Raw genomic sequence first — 21,016 nt, 5'->3', positions numbered from 1 at the left:
ACGCGAAACTCTTTCTGAGTCTATGCAGATTCAAGGATTACCAAGACACAAACCAAATTCCATAATTGAGGGTCACAAAACCAACTATTATTATATTACCCTGTGTGACAATAAAATGTTTCCATATAGAACTAATTATTCCCCTCCTTTTTTCCTTGAAGTAGGAGTTCTAGATCTTTGACTCCTTTCCCGCTGCTACCCAACTCATCATTCCTGCCTAATTAATCCGTTTGACCAACCGCAAGTCTGCAACATTTAATGCTTGTGTACTTTTCATCAAGACAGTCCAGAGCTCTCCACGGTTTGACTTTTGGAAAATTGATGCACATATTTTGATAAACGTGTGTGGAGCTGCTGGAGCAACCGGACGAGAATTCATTCATTCAATAATCCATAGAGGAATGCTCTCTGTCTCTCCCTCGCAAGATTCATACGATATCAGTAGCCAAAAGAGGGCTGGATGATTCACACATCAGCCGAGCACTTGTTGTTGTTGTTTGCCTATATTCATGGTCAGCAGTTGCTGGTTGACTGGATAGCGCATACCATACCCTCCTGTCGGTCAAGAAATACTTAACTAATAAGGTGCATGCACTGCAGAACCTTCCTTCACCGGCACCGCTAGCCATAGCCCGAAGTATGCATGCGACGGTATCCACTTATACCTTTATGATCAGATCGTTTTTAAATATATATATTTTTTCCAATGTGCAATTATTGATAACTCAAGAAAGCTACTACTAGGCTGATATTATCAAATCTTCCTTGAATATTCCTGAGTGCCTTCAGAATTCAGAGTTCGGCAGAGGCTTCAAAATCTTCACAGCTTGTTCTCGCAATGAATTTTGCTTCCCAACTGCGCAAATCTCATTGTCCTAACTGACGCACTTAATCCTCTTTACTCCGCCTTTTACAGAGAGAAGGAACCCGTTCGTTGTGAAGTCATGGAAATGCATATATATATAGCAGCACCCTCCTATTCTAATATGATCCCATCTCCATAGATATTTACAGTCTGAAATCACAAAATTCCTGCGTTACCTCTTTCTCTCTCCCTGCAGCTTAATTAATCACCTCTCCCTTGTCAGGATTGAAATTACTAATGGAGTTGATGAAATTTGTTGTTCTTCTCGTCTTGTCCTGCATGGAAATGCTGTTTCTCTTTCAAGAGTGGGGAACACTATTCCACTTCATTGCTCTTTGTTGTCTCCTTCTGTTCTGCAGTTCCCAAGTTTATCCTTCAAGCCATTCACCAGTATACCTAGTGGATTTCTCATGTTTGAAGCCACCAAGTTTCTGCAGGGTACCTTTCTCCACCTACCTCGAGCATGCTCAAATGTTTGACTTTTTGGACCATCAAAGCAGAGCTTTCATGGCTAAAATCTTGATTCAATCAGGACAGGGTGAACGAACCTATCTTCCCCCAGCTTTACACTACATCCCACCCAGATCAAGCCATCAAGATGCCACTGGAGAAGTACACATGGCACTCTTCCCAATCTTTGATGACCTCTTGTCCAAAACCAGACTCTCTCCACGAGATATAGACGTATTAATTGTCAACTGCAGCGGCTTTTGCCCTGCTCCATCTCTCTCATCCATCATTATCAACAAGTATCGCATGAGAGAAGATATTAAGAGCTTCAATGTTTCTGGTATGGGCTGCAGTGCAAGTGCATTAGCTATTGACATGGCTCAAAGCGTTCTCAAAACTCACAAGAATTGGAATGCTGTTATTCTCAGCACCGAGATTCTGTCAACCGGGTGGTACCCCGGAAAAGAAAGACACATGATAGTCCTAAATTGCCTCTTCCGCATGGGAGGTGCTGCAATCTTGTTGACCAACAGAAGAGAAGCCAAAAGGGCATCCAAATATAAGCTGCTCTTGAGCCAAAGAACTCAAAGAGCCTTTGATGACAAGGGTTATTATTCCGCCATCCGCGAAGAGGACTCCAGAGGACATACTGGGGTTACGCTGAGGAGGGATTTACTGCATGTGGCCGGAGAAACTTTACGGTCCAACATTTCGATTCTTGGTGCAAGAATATTGCCTTATACGGAACAAATTTGGTATGCAGTCTCAGTCTTTCGGAAGAAGTTTATGGACAAGGCCACAGAGATTTACGTGCCTAATTTCAAAACAGTGATACAACATTTCTGCTTGCCAACTTCTGGGAAGCCGGTTATCGGAGAGATCGGAAAAGGTCTGAAACTTGGAGAAAGGGATATGGAGCCTGCTTTGATGACATTGCATAGGTTTGGGAATCAATCTTCTTCTTCATTGTGGTATGAGTTGGCCTACATGGAAGCCAAGGGAAGGGTGAAGAAAGGTGACAGAGTGTGGCAGCTTGGAATGGGAAGTGGGCCTAAATGCAGCAGTCTGGTCTGGGAGTGCATCAGGCCCATGTCATCCGATGCCGAAATAGGCCCATGGGCTGACAGCCTTGAAGGCCATCCTATCTCGGCTGCCAACGAACGTCATACTGGTGGTCAGAATTCAGCAAATAAAAGTCGGTAGGTATTTGGTCCTTCGGTATGGAAAAGAACGATTTTATCCGTTTAGGAATTCAAGAAACTGGGAGGGAAACGAAGCGAAAGGAATTGGAGGAGTTTGATTTTTCTTCTTTGGATTAATTCTTGAGGAAAAGAAAAGGATGGAATGGATCTAGGGAGAGGGAAAGTTCTGGGGTGAATTCGTATGTATGGTATAGGCAAGGAAATTGCTTTGCCTAAAGAATGTTTGCAAGTACAAGGGAAAAGAAAGACCAAGACCACGCTATCGGTGGCGCCTCCTAGAAGGCGTGATATTCTCTTTCTAAATCTGCACGTGCTTGAGGCGTGATTCCATGCTTTCAAGTGTCCCCTCATTAAAGTCGCGAAAATCCTATCCGTCTGGTAGGCGTATTGACACGCATTACTTGGAGCTCTCTTCTACTTCTTGCTGGAGATTTTGTTTTCAAATTACACCACGGACCTTCAAATGATAGTGTAGCATAGAACATGCCAAAGCCAGTCTCATGGCATCTTGTGAGAAAATTTGATTTGTTTTATCACAGTGTTATCAAATGCTCAGTAAAATGCTAAGTAAATTAAAACAATATTATACAGTCTATTTTATACTCAATATAGATAATTATTATTTTATCCTGGGCATATTTATAATTTAGCACCCTGCGCTAGCATGGTGATCATCTGCTACTCGTTTAAAATGGGGACTGGCTTCTGATTGCCTTCGTCCTTCGTTCTTCATTTCCTTCGAAGTCCTAAAGGCGAAAGTTGTTGAATCAGGCACAGTTGTCGACAAAATTATCGAGCTTTGGCTCAGTGGCCATCGAAAAGGGATTGAGGGTGCATTTGATAAAATTGAAATTTAAAAATTGAAATCTAAAATTTAAAATATAAAATCCGAATTTATTAAGTTATTGAATAGCTAAATATTAAATCTAATATATTTAAGTGTACGTCACATTTAGTGATAAGCGAATGGTTTATCACTTATTTTTTGGAGCAAGTTTTGTCTAGAAAATTTAGTACTATCACTTAATCAATTCAAATGTTTAATTTTTTGTATCAAACGTGTCTGAACATATTAAAATCTGAATCCATTAAATTTAAGTATTAAATGGAATTATCAAACAGGGTCTAAGTCCCTCTTTGAACTATAAGTCGGAGGTTCGAACTCCACCTGCAATGAAAAAAAAAATTCAAAAGAAGTGTGAAAACACCGCTTTGATCTAGTCAGATTTGTATACTTATTAATCTCTTATACATTTTTCTTGGACTCCCCTTCCAATAGAATATGATAGATTAGGTTGCTAGCCCTTCTTAGACTTCCCCTCTTAGTAGAATAAAATAAATTGTGTTACAAGAATGTTATCGTTGCAGGAAAAAAAAATTTTGTTGCAGATTTAAAAAAAAAGGTACAGTTGTCGACAGATGACGTGCATGATTTAGCTGTTAGCATTTACGTGTGATTGCCGAGAACCATTTTAGTGGCGAAAAAAACTGAATAAAGGGTCCAAGACGCTAAATTATTAACAAAAGACGAGCCCCGACGAGAATAGAGTTGGATGGCATTATGAGGGGGCGATGGGGATAGTCCATGCTGCAGCTATGATCATGAATACTCTGGCTACGCATTGATGGCCCTCTCAGATATAGGCAGTGGAAGAAGTGGACGACGTCACATGGAATGAATGAAGAGGGAAGAAGAAGCAGATTGTCTGCGGTTGAGTTAATAACTGCTGCGGCCACTACTGCATCATTTGGAATTTGGAGACTCTGCCCCTTCATTTAATGTCGAATTTGTTGCATAGCGGTGGTTTTGTAATTTCCTTGTACTACTAATTCACTCTAACGTAAGGGCTCCTGCATGTTTATTGCAAAATTATTTACAGCAATTGATTTTAAAAAAATCTTGTTTTATTTGCTCTCTAATTGGAGGGGAAGTTCTTTTCTGTTGAAGAACTTTTGGTTAAAGGTTTGGGAATGGGAGTTTCAATCAAAAGCATCCAGGTAAGCAAATTGATTGGCCTAGCTGCTTCATTAGATATGCAGATGGAGACGAATTATGAAGAAGAAGATCATCCAATCCTTGCTGCCCGGTACTCTGCTACCTATAATCTTGTACTAGTTGTCAATTAGCCATCCAGTCTAGGAGGCTTTGAGATGCATTATTATGTTCCAGGACGGTCCAATTCACTCTCTCGCAAAGGCAATATGCAGAATTTGCATTAACAACACGAGTGCTCAAATTTCTGAAAATTATGCCCCTACAACGATGGGGGACCCTATCCCACATGCTATGATCTCACCCTCATGGGGGTAGATATTTCATAATGTTGATTGTTGGACTTGGACCCACGATTCGTTAAAATTTGTATTTCAGTACTACGTTGAAAGTTGTAAAGAGGAACCAAAATAATAATAATGATAAAAATCTTTCTTTTTTTTTTTTTTTGGGGTGAAAAGATGGAACCTGAAATCCCTGTACATAAGACTTGCGAATAGTAACCCTTCCTAATATATAGTCTACAACAGAGTATTCTCCTTCCGCAACCTTTTAATCGTTTCTTCCATTCGATTTAACCTTCTCGATGGGTCAGGAATGATAACTCCTGATGTTTCACATATTCGTTCATCATCATCATCATGTCAATCCCCCTAATATAGTCATTTTTGCTCGTATTCCACAGTACACTGTCGTTGAGGAAAAAGGGGAGAGCTAGTGAGAGCTTGATCGGTTCTGATACCATTCCACCAATGTGCCTGCGGTTTAGTCTAGATTTTGTCGCTTAATTGGATGTAGTATTGTGAAAATTTTTCCCTTAATTTGGAAACGATGAGGGACTAAATGTGCTTTTACCGAAACAATGGGGATAAAAATCGGCCCACTACCAAACATGGTTCGAAGTCTCGGTTGAGACCGAGACGACTCGGCCGAGTCGTCACCGTCTCGGCCCTTACCGATATGATATCGTGACGAAACGATACCGAAATACTTGACTCGTCGAGAAATCGGTCGAGTCGTCACCGCGACGGATTGACTCGGCCGAGTCACACCGAGTCTGTCCGAGTTATCCCGAGTCAATACGAGAAATCAGCCTAATCACACTGCGGCGGATTGACTTGGCCGTTTCTTTTGCTATTTTTTAATTATTTTTATTCAGCATACTTTTTTATATTATTAACAATTTTTACAATATTAAATACTTTAAAATTTGCGTCTCACCGAGACCGCGACCGATATGCCGAGACCGATGTGAAACGTTTCGGGCCGCGATCGCGACCGCGACCGTGACTTTGAACCATGCTACCAAACATTGAGGAGGATGAAAAGTGCACTTTCCACCAAAATAGTTTCTGAGGAGAACTCCCGCAGCTACCATCATATAATCGCGCAAGGCAGGCAAGACTAGCATAGATGCAGAACAACTCAAATGGCTGGTTCAGACTTCAGAGGGAGGACCATAACCAATAACTACACATCACCAGCCAGAAGTAAAGCCCCGTACTTCCTACTACAGAATACCGACATTCATGAGACAACTACCATCTTAATTACCTGCACAATGAGACGGAACCAAAGGTCCCTCACCCTCGATATTTTATTTCCAATATCACTTCTCCGTTCCCTCTTCTTCCCCCACCATTCTTCTTCATTCTTTCAACCCTATTTCTTCCTTTTCAACAAAAATACCAGAGAAAATGGTTGCATTTTTAGGCAAACGGTTGCTCCTCTTTGTATCAAGCTATCTTGCTTTCAGCTTTTTAACATGCACCAGCAACAAAACTTCCACCACAACAACATACATAGTGCAAATCGATAAATGGGCAAAACCAGCACTGTTTGTCGACCATGTGCGGTGGTACTCATCCATAGTAAAATCTGTAACTTCCAAACCAAGCAAAGTAGATGATTCAGAAGATGAAGATAGGATAATTTACACTTACCATACTGCTTTTCATGGCATTGCTGCTCGGCTCAACCAGGAGGAAGTGGAGAGACTGCAGGAAAAGCATGGTGTGATGGCTGTTTTTCCTGAGACTGTATACCATCTCCACACCACCAGAAGTCCCCTGTTCCTTGGGCTCGAAAACAGATATGGTACAAGTGTCTGGTCTGATAGACTGTCACAAAGTGATGTCATTGTGGGAGTGCTAGACACCGGGATATGGCCAGAGAGCCCAAGCTTCAATGACACAGAAATGGGACCAGTACCAGGTCACTGGAAAGGAAAATGTGAGATAGGCCGTGCTTTTGACAGGCATCATTGCAACAGAAAGATAATCGGCGCTAGAGTGTTCTACCGCGGCTATGAGGCAGCTTCAGGCAAGATCAATGAACGAGATGAGTACAAGTCCCCAAGGGATCAAGATGGCCACGGCACTCATACTGCTGCAACAGTTGCAGGCTCAGCTGTTCACGGTGCAAATCTTTTCGGCTATGCTTATGGCACTGCACAAGGGATGGCCCCTGGTGCGAGGATTGTTCCTTATAAAGTTTGCTGGACTGGAGGGTGCTTTAGCTCAGACATTCTTTCTGCAGTTGATCAAGCCGTGGCTGATGGAGTAAATGTTCTATCCATCTCTTTGGGAGGAGGAGTTGCATCTTATTACCGTGACAGTTTGGCAGTAGCAGCATTCGGTGCTATGGAGAAGGGAGTTTTTATTTCGTGCTCAGCTGGAAATGGAGGGCCTGATCCGGTTAGCCTTACCAATGTATCACCATGGATCACCACAGTTGGAGCTAGCACAATGGACAGAGACTTTCCAGCCATTGTCAAGCTCGGGACAGGTGAAATCTTAACTGGAACTTCACTTTATAGAGGCAGAAGAACTCTGTCTACACAGAAGCAATACCCTATAATTTACCCAGGAAGTAATTCGAGCAGCCCCACACCTAGCTCACTGTGCCTAGAAGGAACTTTGGACAGCCATGCTGTTGCTGGAAAAATTGTAATATGCGACCGGGGCATAAGTCCTCGAGTTCAGAAGGGTCAAGTGGTGAAAGATGCCGGAGGAGTTGGCATGATTCTGTCTAATACTGCCGTTAACGGAGAGGAGCTGGTTGCAGATAGTCACCTTCTCCCTGCAGTCGCAGTTGGTGAGACGACAGGTAAACTGATTAAACATTATGTTTCAAGGGATCGAAAGGCTAGTGCAACTTTACTATTTCTTGGGACCAAGGTAGGGATCAAACCCTCGCCAGTGGTGGCTGCTTTTTCATCCAGAGGACCAAATTTCCTCTCACTGGAGATCCTGAAGCCAGATGTGGTGGCACCAGGAGTGAATATCCTTGCAGCATGGACAGGTGATACAGGTCCATCAAGTTTGCCAACTGATCCTAGAAGAACAAGGTTCAATATATTGTCTGGAACTTCCATGTCATGTCCACATGTGAGTGGGATTGCCGCACTGCTGAAGGCCAGGCACCCTGACTGGAGTCCAGCTGCAATCAAATCAGCACTCATGACAACGGCTTATGTCCACGACAATACCTTTCATCCCCTGAAAGATGCCTCCACAGGTGTGCCCTCCACCCCTTATGACCACGGTGCAGGTCATATAAACCCATCGAAAGCCCTTGATCCAGGCTTGATCTACGACATAGGGGCACAGGATTACTTTGAGTTTTTGTGTGCACAGGGTTTGACTCCTTCCCAGCTGACAGCTTTCGCTAAGTTCTCCAACAGAAAGTGCCTTCAACATTTTGCCAATCCTGGTGACCTAAACTACCCAGCTATTTCGCCTGTTTTCCCAGAAAACACGAAGGTTTCAGTTCTAACCCTCCGTAGAACAGTCACCAATGTTGGTCCTCCCAACTCAAATTACCATGTTGCAGTTTCACCATTCAGGGGTGCTCTTGTAGAGGTCGATCCAAGAACGCTAAATTTTACCGGAGTACACCAGAAATTATCTTACAAGGTTACGTTTAAAACAAGATCTCGGCAAACAGCACCAGAATTTGGGCACTTGACATGGAAAAGTAAGGAACACAAGGTAAGAAGCCCGATTGTAATCACATGGCTGCCTCCACTATAAATCATGTTGCCTAATAGTCAACATGAAGGATGTTGCACAATAAGCATATGTTATAAAATTGAAAATTTTGTTTTTTTTTTCAGTGATAAAGTTGCATTCATTCTTAGGAGGATAACAATTTCATATCACAAATTCTTCGCTGAATCTAAATTGGCTACATATATCAGGCATTTACAATCTCATATACGGGCATCTGAAATTGCTCAGTAAAAAGTGAAATTCACCAGATTTTGTGATCTCAGGTTCTTCTCAAGCCTTGCTAACTGTGCCTGATGATGACGAAAGAGGCAAAAGCATGATAATACTTGAATAACACATTCTAAAAAAGAGCAAGACAAGTAAGACCAACAATTCGTATTCGCATTTAGAACCGCAACAAACACCACATTCTGTGCATGCGTATAATTATCCCAAATTTTAAGCATTAATAATTATAAACTCTTTGTCCAACAGCAATTTACAAAAGATCCACTAATAAAGTGTGAGAGGTGTAGCAGTGTGATGGTACTCCAATCACACGAACTCAGTTTGAAGACCTTGGGTACAAGCTGCAATCACAGAAGGGGACAGCTTGGCCTCCATGGATCCATTTACAAAAGAGTAGACAGTACATGCAAATGTAAAAGCGCATAAATACACATTTCTTCTTAAAAAGCTAGACCAAGGACAGTGGGACACATAGCTAGCCAGGAGGAAATGGAGTCACTAAATAACTTTTCAAACAGCTAGCCGGTGGGACATATTCTATGATATTTTCTTTCAACAGCAACTAAGTAGGAAAATTGCCAAAAATTTCAGATTATTGACAGGTTTGTTTGGACAGAGAATTATTTGCCAAAATTTATTTGTTTATATCATTATTACAATTTCCAACACACCTTTTTATCTTCCCAATTACCTTTTTATCTCACATACATCACATTACAAAAAGTGTTATAGTAAAAATATCTCAAATAATTTACAATCCAAACAGAGCAGTGCCTGTCACCAGGTTGCATGTCTTTTAATTGTATACAAACAAGTAGCATTATCGGCCTATAAATTTTGAACTAACCAATCTATTATCACGTGCTAAGTCGTAATGGAGTTTAAGGTCCTACATTTTGTAGGTATGTATTTTGAATGCTCAGGAATATAGATCCTGTTGATCCTACATTTTGGATTAAAAGTTTTCTAATGACTTCAAATGTCCAATGGTTGGTTATTCATGATCAAGATTGAAATCAGCAGAAATAGACTTTTCCCCTGGTTGGGGCTCCAGGCTCCAGTCTCAAAGTAGAAGAGCAAACCTGACTCGCTGCATTCCAATCATCATGCTATATTTCTCCAGCTCATGGGTGCCCCCTTGTTTTGTTCATCCTACAAACAGCGCCCATCAATTACCACCCTTGGAAATTTGACAAATCGGTTGACCAAGATAAGTTTCCAGAAAAAAAAAAAAAAAAGAGAGACAAAATCAGCCAAATTGGAATCATCCAAAATGGCAAAACTACCCAGCGCCTCAAGTTCCATAGCAAAATAGGGGAAAAAAAGATTCGTTTATTCATCCAGGATATAATGCACTTGCTCGCTTTCCTGCTATGCAGCGTAGTAACAGCCTCTGATTTCTTGATACGAGAAGTTACCTGGATTTTCTTACATTGTCCGCTCCTAACAAGAATAACTACATGGTCATTTAAATTAAGTAGTATTGCCTTTTGGTTGGTTCGTAAAGAGGTTTGATAGAATTAGTGCAATTACCAGCACATAGTAGATAATGGGCGAAGCAAAAGGAAACGGAGTTGCAACCAAAAAGAAACTGAGCTGGACAGGAACGGACTCTGACCTCCTCACGAGTTGGATAATACTCTACGTGCTTGAAAATTTCAGCCCAATTGAACTTAATCTGGCACTAAGAGTATAATGCACTAGGCACATCAAGCATAATATGCTCGAATGTTCAAGAATTAGGGAAACTGTAACTGACAGCGGCGGTACGATTACTATTTTATGCTTCCTCAGAAACAGAGATGAGGTCCGGTGATTGTCCCGGTTGCCTTCTTGGGCTCTGATTGCTTGCTTGCCCGAGAAGGGAGAAACGGAATCCCAATTTGGGTCGCTTCCTTCTCTTCTGTTTTTGAGTACGATGTGCGGGAATTTGGATCGTGTGCTGTGCTGAGGAACAATGAAAGGGCCAAGCTCTGCTGCAACGATGGATGAGAATCGGGCGGAAACAATTGCGTCCACGCCATGATATCCATCTTGGGCCAAATATGGTACCATATACATAACGTCATTTCATTTGGAGCTCAAATATGGCTGAATTCCAACGGTGGACATTTTCTTTACCCAAAGTTTTTAGGCTTTTGAAGGGACTAACTCCAAGTCCAAACTCCTAATCCAATACTCTTCCGCCCGGTTTAATTAGATTCTGTATTTGGCAAGTTTCTTTTCCATTTTTAATGCAAGCGACTGGTAAAATAAAATAAAATAAAATTTTGGCAAGCTTTTTTTATTTTCTTTTTTGATTAAATGAATGGCATTTTTTTTTAAAATTTTCCTACAACGCGCGGGTGTTTAGTTGGCGCACTCCTACCAAATTTGTTTAGGAGTGCATTTGATAAAATTTGAATTCATTAAATTATTAAATTATTATATACTACATTTCATATATTTGAATGTATATCTTATAAATGAATATAGTTTATCACTAATTTTTTGAAATAAATTTTGTTCAAAAAATTCAGTGTCACTTAATTAATTCAGATATTATATTTTTTGTTATCAAACGTATCTAAAATATGTTAAGATCTAAACCCATTAAAATTATTAAATATAATTCCTTTAATAATTGTTATGTAGAGTGAAAATTCTAAAATTAAAAAATCTAGCAATTAACTCTGAAGTTGATGCATGTTTTGAAGACTTCTTACTTTGCTCGATTGAAAAGGTCAAAGGGAATTTGAAACCACCGGATCGTACGGTGTTTATCTGTGGAGCAAGAGCTTGGATAAATGGATTGTAATACCGAGATATGTGAAATAAAGAAATAACTAAAAAAGTGGGTAAAAAACGTGTTTAGGTTGTAATACAAAAAAAAAATTCTAAATAATTAGTTATCTTTTTTCCAAATGTTTTTCTCTATTCTTAAAGAAACAGAAACAGAAACAGAAAAGCTGCCCCATTACTTGGGAAAGTAAACTTTTACGGGGTTTGTTTGGATACCTCAATTATCCCAAATAATATTTCGCTTGCATCATAGACACATTTTTCAACCCATCTTTTTATATTTTCAACCACCTTTTTATCTCACATACATCACATCACAAAAAGTGCTACAGTAATTATTCCAAATAATACACTATCCAAACACTCCCTTAATAATATTAATGAAGTGTTTGGCTTGCATGTCGAAATCGGAATAATGAATTTTGATTATTCCTCCAAACATGTTTGGTTTAAAGTAGAATGATATCTAGCACTTTGATTCTTATTAAATGTTTGCAATAGTGGTCTACCAAATAATAAATATGAGTATCATTTCATTAATAATAATAATAATAATAGTAATAACTAATAAGATAGGTGTATAATGGATTATAGGGGAAAAAAGGAAAAATAAATTTTTTTAAAAAAAGTACTTCATTATAGAAAAGAAAAAAAAATAAAAACCTGAGTGCGATCGACTTGCCATTGCAGCAGGAGAGAATTTAGGGCCATTGTACTTTGTAGCGGTGGCTCCCCATCAGTTGGGAAAAACTTCAAATTGTAGGGGTAATCTAATAGTAATTGTTCACGCATTCACTACTCACTATTAACTGAATCAATATCAATTCTGAAATTCAAAAGTTAATTTCCGCAGATCGTACTAGGACGGTCCATGATTTAGACTTTAGAAAAACATGTCCACGCTCATCGCGATCCGAGACGCTGCCCTGACTGCCGGCGGGGAGTATTCTCCGGCGAAGGAAAAAGCAGCTAACAGAGGCATCTACAACGGCCGCTCTCCTCTTCTCCATCGCCGCGTAAAGCAGTTGCTAGGTGGCTTAAAGTTCAAGCTTCTATTTTGCCTCTCTTTGCTATGCCTTGTCGTCTGGTTCAGCTCCAAAATCGGTCCTTTCATGGGATGGGATCCTGATTTATCTTCTTCTATATCCGTTCCTAACAGGTATACGTGTATCTACTTTCGCTTGAAGATTTCCAGTCTCAGTTCTTTGTCTTGTAATGTTTTTTTTTTCCCCTTTCTTCTTCTTATTATTGTTATTCTTATTTTTGGGTAAAAACTAAATTGTGAATTGAGTATAGTCCCAGCTGTTTCTGCTGGTATAACGGTTAACTCCGTAAACGACCAGTAAGGATTGTTGATGAGGATGACTTGATATATGATACTAGTAGTACACTGAGCCTTAAGTGCAATCAAGTTTTAACTTTTTTTTTTTTTTTTTTGGGGAGAAAGTTTTAAGTTATAACCTTGTCAATGTAAGATTCTGGGAAGGTCTTAGAGCTGAAGTTTGAGCTTTGTGATTTCTTTTACTTCGGGTAGGTCGGGACACGATAAAGTTTGGATGAGATTTTTGTTACCTTTCTTGTGTCATAATTTACTTAAGTTATACATGTCTAGAAATTGACGAGGCAGATTATGGGAAATAGGATATAGCTCTAATTTTCTGGACGTACTGGTTTGGACCTAATTTCTCTCTTTCTTTTTATGCTTCACTTTTTGGGGAAGGTTTATATGATGTTCATCAATTGCGATAGCCTGTTCGGGATTTTACTGTTTCTCTTAAGGTGAATCTAACCTAACTGTTTGAAATAGAGTTGCTTCTTCTTCTACGAAGTCATCACTCTTTCACCATGTATTTGCTTTAAATGCTAGACTTCATGTTGAAATGATGTTAAATGGTGTCTTTAGAGTCAAGACTTTGCTAGCAAGCTATTTCTTCCTGGTTAAATTTCTCAAGTCTATTTGAGTGTCGAAACTCGGCCTTTGATTCTTTGGAAGTTTCTACTCGAGTTGAGAGCAAAGTTGCCATCTTTTGTCAGGTTGCATCCGGATCAGTTGGATTTTGCATGATAGGACTTAAACTTTGTTAATGTCATTAATGGAGTTAGGATATGTAACTTATTCACCACATATTTCGCCCTCAATACATCAAGTGGCCTCAAGGATCCCTGATTTCCTTTCCTTTGCCAACATTACATCATGCTACCTGACTCATAGACAGATTAATGTCTTAATTTATTAATCATCGGTTTTGCAGTTCACTGTTTGTGAATTTTAAGGTGCATGTGATAATTCTAAAACTTGCACATTCTAATGTCAGCTTTAATCTGTATCTTTACAGGGGCAGCTACACGGTGCTCATAAATACATGGAAGCGAAATTCTTTACTTAAGCAGTCTGTTGCTCACTACGCATCGTGCAGTGGTACCGATGCTATACATGTCATATGGAGTGAAAGTGACCCACCATCAGACCAACTGAGAGCTCATCTTAAGAACATAGTGTTGAAAAAGTCACAGACAGCTCACAAGCCCAATTTCAGGTTTGACCTGAATGAGGAAGATAATCTGAACAATAGATTCAAACCAATTTCTGATCTCAGAACTGATGCAATTTTCTCAGTTGATGATGATGTAATTGTTCCATGTCGTACTCTGGATTTTTCATTTACTGTGTGGCAAAGTGCTCCACATACCATGGTAGGCTTCGTTCCGCGCATGCACTGGCTGGATGAGGAGGTCAGGTGTTCTTTTGCTCTTTTTGACCAGAAAACAATTTGGCATTCCAAATATGCCTCTTCATCTTATTCTCTCCTCCTTTGTTTTCCTTTGATGGGAATAATGAAGTCTTAGTTCACTTCTTCTAATGTTGTATGCTTTGTTGCTTTTTTAACTACTTTTTGGTATTGTCTTTTAAAATCATATACTCTAATTTATGGACACATCTAACACAATCCCGTCTTCGAATTGAGGCAATAATTTGTTCTACAAGTGACTTAATTCTTCATTACTTTTCCAAATTTCTGCTGCTATAAAAGCACATGCACATAAATGGACCAGAAAGTTAAAAATTTGTCTTATCATGTGATTTACTATAAAATCAACCTATTTGCAACTTTCTAAGATCTCCAATTCTCAAGGAGCATCTCTTTGCAAAAAATATTTGGTATTACTGACATAACTAATCCATAGCCCTTACTGCTTCTGTCAAACAAGTCATTCATGTTTCCTTCTAGTATGTTTCACATATATTGCTTCATATATTACAGAAAAACGGCATGGCACATTATAAATATGGTGGGTGGTGGTCAGTCTGGTGGATGGGCACTTACAGTATGGTCCTCACAAAAGCAGCTTTTTTTCATCAGAAGTACCTAGATTTGTACACAAACAAGATGCCTTCATCCATTCATGACTATGTGATGAGGGAGAGGTATGCTTGAATGACTTTTTTCCAGCAAATTTTTTCTTCTTTGAGGTTTGATGCTTATACCTGATCTGTGACTGGTTTTGACCTCATCTGTGATTTTCATGGCAGAAACTGCGAAGACATAGCAATGTCTCTGCTTGTAGCAAATGCTACAGACACCCCACCAATATGGGTTAAAGGTAATTTCTTCATACTCCGTTTATTATTATTTCTTGTTTTAATTCTTGCAACTGAGAACTGTATTCTTTTGTAGATCCTATGGTTTTATGAAACATATTGAGATACTTGGTCTTTAATAGAAGTCTTGTTAATGTATTTAGCATCACCACTACAACTCACTTTTCTCGCAACCATTCATGACATGCACAGAGTACTTGGTCTTTAATTGAACTGCTATGGTCGCCTTTTTCTCTTTTCCCTAGCAAACCATGTAAGTGGGCGATATCTTCTTATTGCCATTAATTCTGGCCTGTCTACCTACACTGGACAGCCCTGTCGAGGTATATCAGAATTCAGATACTTGAAATTCCTCATGTTCACACTCCTTTAAATTTGGTAGTTTATGTTACTCAGTTATCGTATTCATTCATTTTTTGTTTGTTGTTTCTTGTGGGCTACGAATGCACATAAGGGATAGTAAATTCAAAGTCAAGGTTGTGATCCTTTTGAGTTACCTTGGCCTCGAAATTTGAAAAGAGGAGAGGAAAAAAATGGAGTAAATGAAAGAGGAAGTGTAACATTAGACCATAGGCTGTGAAATTTGGTGAGATGAATAAATAAATAATAAGTGCAGTCATTCTCTGTCATGCAATTAGAAAGCATGGAGTACTTTGTTAGTCTTTTGAAGGTCTAATTGGTGATTGATCATGGGCAACACTCAACAACTTGTGCCACTTTTCAGGGAAAATATACGAGATAGGTTCTTCAGGGATTAGCAGTCTAAATGGGCACAGTGACAAGAGGAACAAATGCCTGAACGATTTCGTCTCGCTGTATGGAACAATGCCTTTGGTGTCAACAAATGTAAAGGCCGTGGAGGCAAGAAATGAGTGGTTCTGGTAGTTTAGCTGATTGATCTACGGGCTAGAACTCCTTTTTCCTTGTATAGGTACTTTGCCCCTCAATCGCTCATTTTGAATCCTCCGTCGTGGATGTAATATGGCCGATATGCACCTCTGCAGTTTTGTAACTCTTAGACAACCCCGGTTTGTCAAACACGGCATGCATGTGTGTTTACAAAAAACGTTGATACGTTCCATGTAATGTAATGCTCATGTAACAGCTGCTCAAGATTATTGATGAATAATGACTAAGTAGCCACCTGTTTGATAAATCAATTTAATACTTAATGAATTTAGAGATGCTTTTGATAATCAAAAATAAAATATCTCAATTAATTAAATGATATTAAATTTTTTAAATAAAATTTATTCCAAAAAATAAGTTATTTATTTATAGTAATTTAATCTGATATATATTTAAAAATATCAAATTTAGCAACTTAACGGATTTAGATTTTGTACTTCAATTTTATTAAAAGCACCTTTAATTGAATAATAATTAGTTGTCAACTGGGCTTAGGAATTGGGGTAACACTGTGGAGCTAAAGGTTGGGACTCGGATGGGAATTGTAAGGGCCCTTGTGTTGCTGGCCTGTTGTATACCGGGTTGAAGAAGTCGGTGTGAAGATGCCCGAGTCCACGACAGCAAAATGAGCTGGGATGTAGGAATTCGAACAACGCGCCTGTGGATTTAGTATTTTAGTGGTGGGTCCTGGGTTTTTTATTTAGACAGAGCGTCCCGAGTCCTTCGCATCCGTGAGTCAGAGTGGGGTCCGCAGTCCGCATACATAGATTTGCTACAAAGAGACAAAAGGCCTTTGACCCACTTCCCAGTTCCCACCCACGTGTCTTTTGAGTGCTAGGACTGAGGGAGCTGTGGCTTCGGAGTTCGGACAGGGAAGCGCATGTGGGACGTATGAAACTTTTTGTTTACTAAACTTTACTATTGGATCAATTATTTACATAACTCCAAAGGCCATTTGGCACCAAATGGCAATTGGTGGCATCTGGAGACGTGTCTGCTCGTAAATATCATCAATCCTAAATATTAGACGCACTAATCGTTTCGCAAAAAAAAATCCTAAATATTAGACAGGGAGAGCTAACAGAGTCGGTCCGAGTCATCGGACCTTTTAATTCCATATTTCAATTTTGACTCCTACTTTTTTTTTTTGACACTTAACCTCTAAGAGATCCTCTATTATACTAAGTGAGTGTTTATTTTCAAATTTTCTACTTCCTTTCTTTGAACATTGAATTTTAACCTGTGATTTGATTTTGACCATCTAATTGATTGCGATAAAGTTTTACGCGACATTAGTGTGTGTATTTCTATATATATATATATATATTATTAGGTAATACACTAATAATTGAATTGTTTAAAAAATTTATAACAAATAAAAGATCCAATAAACAAAAATTCATTAGAGAAAAAGCAACCAAAAAAATGTCTGATTATTGACATGTGAATATGTGATTGTAAAAATGGGTAGTTGACTTTGAACTGTCGACTTATAGGGAAATAGAATACAATTTTTTCTTAATTTCTTAAATTGGAGAATATATGAGATTGATTTGTAGAAAATATATTTAATTTCTTCAATTTTGTAAATTGGACAGTGGACATCTTAATTTTTTTGTTACGGAATTTTTTATTTGCTTAAAAATTAAAATTTGATCAAAGAAAACTAATTTGGACTAGAAAATAGATAGAAGACCAAAAAAGGAAATAAAATCAATATAGCAGAGGGTATTTTTGTCTCATAGGAGTTAAGTGACACGAACTATAAATTAGAAGGTAAAAATGAAAATCGAGATATATCTTAAGGGGATAAATTATAATTAACCATTTTTTCAAGGCTTTTTTTTTGTGAAAAGGGATGAGATCTTAAGAAATGAAGAGAAAAGATGTAGATTAAAACTCAAACTTCTAAAGGTGTCCCAATTTTGGCTACTAAATCAATACTTTCTCGACTCTTCTATTTTCATAAACATCAACTTGTTCAAATTTTGGCTTCCCATCCATTTCTTCTAAATTTTTACTCTTGATCCATCAATAAGGCCAAATTTTCTCACGCTCGTAAATTGTTAGGTACTTCGGTTCGTTCTAGATAATTTTGGTAGACTATAGTCAATACTCTTATAACTAGTGTGGGAGGAAGGAAATGAATAGAAAAGAAAGGTTTTGAAAGGATAATAAACTTTTTTCCATTGTTTGAGAGTAAAAATGAAAAGAAAGAGAAAAAAATTAGAAAGATTTCACTTCCCTCTATGTCTTGGAAAACTTTGGGCGGAAAGGAAAAGAAGACATGTAGCTTTAAGTGAATTTTTTAATGTAACAATATTGCCCTTAAAATTGTGATACAAAAAATTTTATTTTTCGATGAGTCTCTCAACTTATTTGATTCACACTTGTTTATAAAAAGGGCAAATTTGTAAAGTAACTTGTTTGAGTATCTTTTCTTTTCATTTCTCTTCAACTCCCTAATAAAATAAAAAAATCACTAACCTTTTTTTCTTTTTTAAAACTTCCAAACAACATATATAGAAACTTGGATCATTTCCCGTCCTTTCTTTTCTTTTTCTAACATCTCCTTTCTCTTCTTTTCTATTCTAAATTCCCAAACTAGGTATTAGCCAGTACGGTTTTTCGTTCGCCTCCCTCGATGAACCTTTCGTGGAATGACTGCTGAAAGAGGGGAAAAGCTTACAGAGAGTATTTTTTATTTTCATTTTAAAGATTGGTGTATTGTGTAAATTCTCACTTGTTTGTAAATCACGTGGTATATATAAAACCCAGATATCAGTGGTATATAATGATGGTAAAAAAAAAAAATGAAGATCAATGATGATTTGGATTGTAAATCAATGTATGATAGAAAAAGCAACTATCGAATATTACAGCATTGGAGTCAAATATTTTCCGCCAATATTATTGGGTAATGCTGCTTTAGTTCGAGTCTCTTTCTGCTTTTACTGCTTTCTTTTCTCCATCTTGTGCATCAAGATTTTGTACTTTTATCACCTTTTTATTTCTCGGAAACCGTAAGGCCTTGTTTGCGTCATGTATCTTAGAAGGTTTTAGGTTTGACTGAACTTCCCACTGTTCTATATATCGTTTATATTTTCTTAAAAACAAAAAGGTTCCCTTTAAAACATCCTACACATTATTCAGTCAATTGTCTACAGAAAAATGGGGAAAAAAAAAACAGAGAAAAGACATGCTTGATTGAAACCTAGCACTAAGTTAATCCTCTTACCAAAGAATGTCAAGCCATGCATATTCACTTGTACACTCGATTAAGAAAAAACGCCTAAATAAACTTGGTCTACGTGCTTATTTTATGTATAAGAACAGGATCCATAGGTCAAATTTATCTAAATACATTATACACTACAATTATTTACGCAATTAACCACTTCTTTTCACTCACGTACTGGTCTGTTTGGATTGTGAATTATTAGAGATATTTATACTGTAGTACTTTTTGTGATGTGATGTATATGAGATAAAAAGGTAATTGGGAAGGTAAAAAGGTGTATTGGAAATTGTAATGATGATGTAAGCAAATAAATTTGGGGAAATAAAGCCCAATCCAAACAAAAAAATACTACAGTAAATACTACTAAACAAAATTTTCAAATAACCTTCTATCCAAACAAACCCACCAAGAAAGGGGAATGGAGCAACGAGAATGAGGAATAAATTCTCTTTAGCACCAAAAAAAAAAAAAAATCCATCATCACTTGGCAGGGGAAAAACCCGATAAGAAAATGAACATAGACTAAAGACTTACGAAAAATTACCGAGTTGAGAATTTGGTACACTTATTGGCTGCAACGTTTATATGTACAATTGCAGGTGGTAAGTTTTGAATCCGATACCTCTCATTTACACCTACTCCTCCTCGTGTATCTCTGCCCCCAATTAAGACTTGATTAAAGAATGATAACACGGCATTTGTAAAAGGTCTTCGATTCAGTTGACTAAACCAAACCATGGTATTGGATTGTCAAACCAAACATAGGAAACTGAAAATTTCAATGTTTAGTGTCTTTACCAATGCGGTACGGTAATCTTAATTCTTAAATGTCAGCAGGCATTGGAGTTTGAAAATGAGAAATCAACTCAGCAAAGCAAAGAAAGTAGGAAAAACCAACCGACCTCCCCCAACTAATCCCATCTTTCTATTTTGCCGAGTGTGACTTGAACGACTGGACAATCTGTGTCTTCCATCTACTTCGCCCATGGTTGCTTGATTGGTTTCGCCTTAATTTATCAGATTTAGCTTTGCCATTGTGCACTAAATTTGTTGAGTTTTTTTTTTTTTTTTTTTGGGGGTGGGGTTGTTTTTCCCCTTGTCCTGGTTGCTTGTCAGCCAACGACAACATCTTGGAAATTTTTATAAAGACGGGCACTGAGTATAAAAAAAGTGTAAGTGACTATGTGGTGGTCCAAGGTTTCTGAGGGAGCACTTGAAAAGAAAAAGAGAATTGTTCATTTGTTTTTTCTTGCCACCTGCACACTTCATACTTTATATATCTAGATGTTTTTGTTGCGATACAGTGGATTTTTTTTTTTTTTGAGTTGGCCAAGAAAGCAATAATATTCTCCTCATGGAAAATGTACTCAGGGTGAGCTTATTCACTTATCCTAGTAATTGCAGTGACATAAAACCGAGAAAATAAAAACAAGAGAGTTAACTTATACTGTCTGAACCGTAGTTTTCGGTGATAGTAGAGAACTAGTTTACCTTGTTTGGATTGTATTTTTTTTTTAAATTTTTGTAGAAAAAATTATTGTAATAATTTAATATATGTGAGGTACAAAGATGATTGAAAAATATGTCCACGAAAAATGTAGCATTTTTTCTTTGAAAACTTGCAATCCAAACGCAATAGGTAGTGATGTCACTAGAGATTGATTATTTCAATTGATTATATATTCTAAATTTGGATAATAAATTATTATAATGCTTTTATTTATTTTTTATTC

The 21,016-nt window shown here is 38.0% G+C and overlaps 3 protein-coding genes across 4 annotated transcripts; all 3 read left to right on the top strand.

Annotated features, from left to right (window-relative positions):
* Positions 1 to 1,102: 1,102 nt before the first annotated feature.
* LOC113763138 (3-ketoacyl-CoA synthase 5-like) lies at positions 1,103 to 2,518 on the top strand. The gene has a single exon (XM_027306866.1). It carries the CDS (start codon positions 1,103 to 1,105, stop codon positions 2,516 to 2,518), a length of 1,416 nt encoding a protein of 471 aa, XP_027162667.1.
* A 3,571-nt stretch (positions 2,519 to 6,089) lies between these two features.
* Positions 6,090 to 8,626, top strand: LOC113761202 (subtilisin-like protease SBT1.3). The gene has a single exon (XM_027304073.1). It carries the CDS (start codon positions 6,208 to 6,210, stop codon positions 8,542 to 8,544), a length of 2,337 nt encoding a protein of 778 aa, XP_027159874.1. The 5' UTR covers positions 6,090 to 6,207; the 3' UTR covers positions 8,545 to 8,626.
* Positions 8,627 to 12,206: 3,580 nt separating this feature from the next.
* On the top strand, positions 12,207 to 16,289 carry LOC113761821 (glycosyltransferase family 64 protein C4-like). 2 transcript variants are annotated; one of them, XM_027304966.1, is made up of 6 exons: positions 12,207 to 12,297; positions 12,386 to 12,691; positions 13,869 to 14,265; positions 14,796 to 14,959; positions 15,065 to 15,135; positions 15,858 to 16,289. In XM_027304966.1, exons 2-6 carry the CDS (start codon positions 12,426 to 12,428, stop codon positions 16,016 to 16,018), a joined length of 1,059 nt encoding a protein of 352 aa, XP_027160767.1. In that variant the 5' UTR covers positions 12,207 to 12,297; positions 12,386 to 12,425; the 3' UTR covers positions 16,019 to 16,289. The 2 variants fall into 2 exon arrangements, with proteins under 2 accessions (XP_027160767.1, XP_027160768.1); XM_027304967.1 differs by having other exon boundaries at positions 12,217 to 12,291.
* The last annotated feature ends 4,727 nt before the right edge of the window (positions 16,290 to 21,016 follow it).

The sequence above is a fragment of the Coffea eugenioides genome, chromosome 2 (genome assembly GCF_003713205.1).
Source record: "Coffea eugenioides isolate CCC68of chromosome 2, Ceug_1.0, whole genome shotgun sequence".
NCBI lineage: Eukaryota > Viridiplantae > Streptophyta > Magnoliopsida > Gentianales > Rubiaceae > Coffea > Coffea eugenioides.
This window is presented reverse-complemented; position numbering and strand designations above follow the sequence as displayed.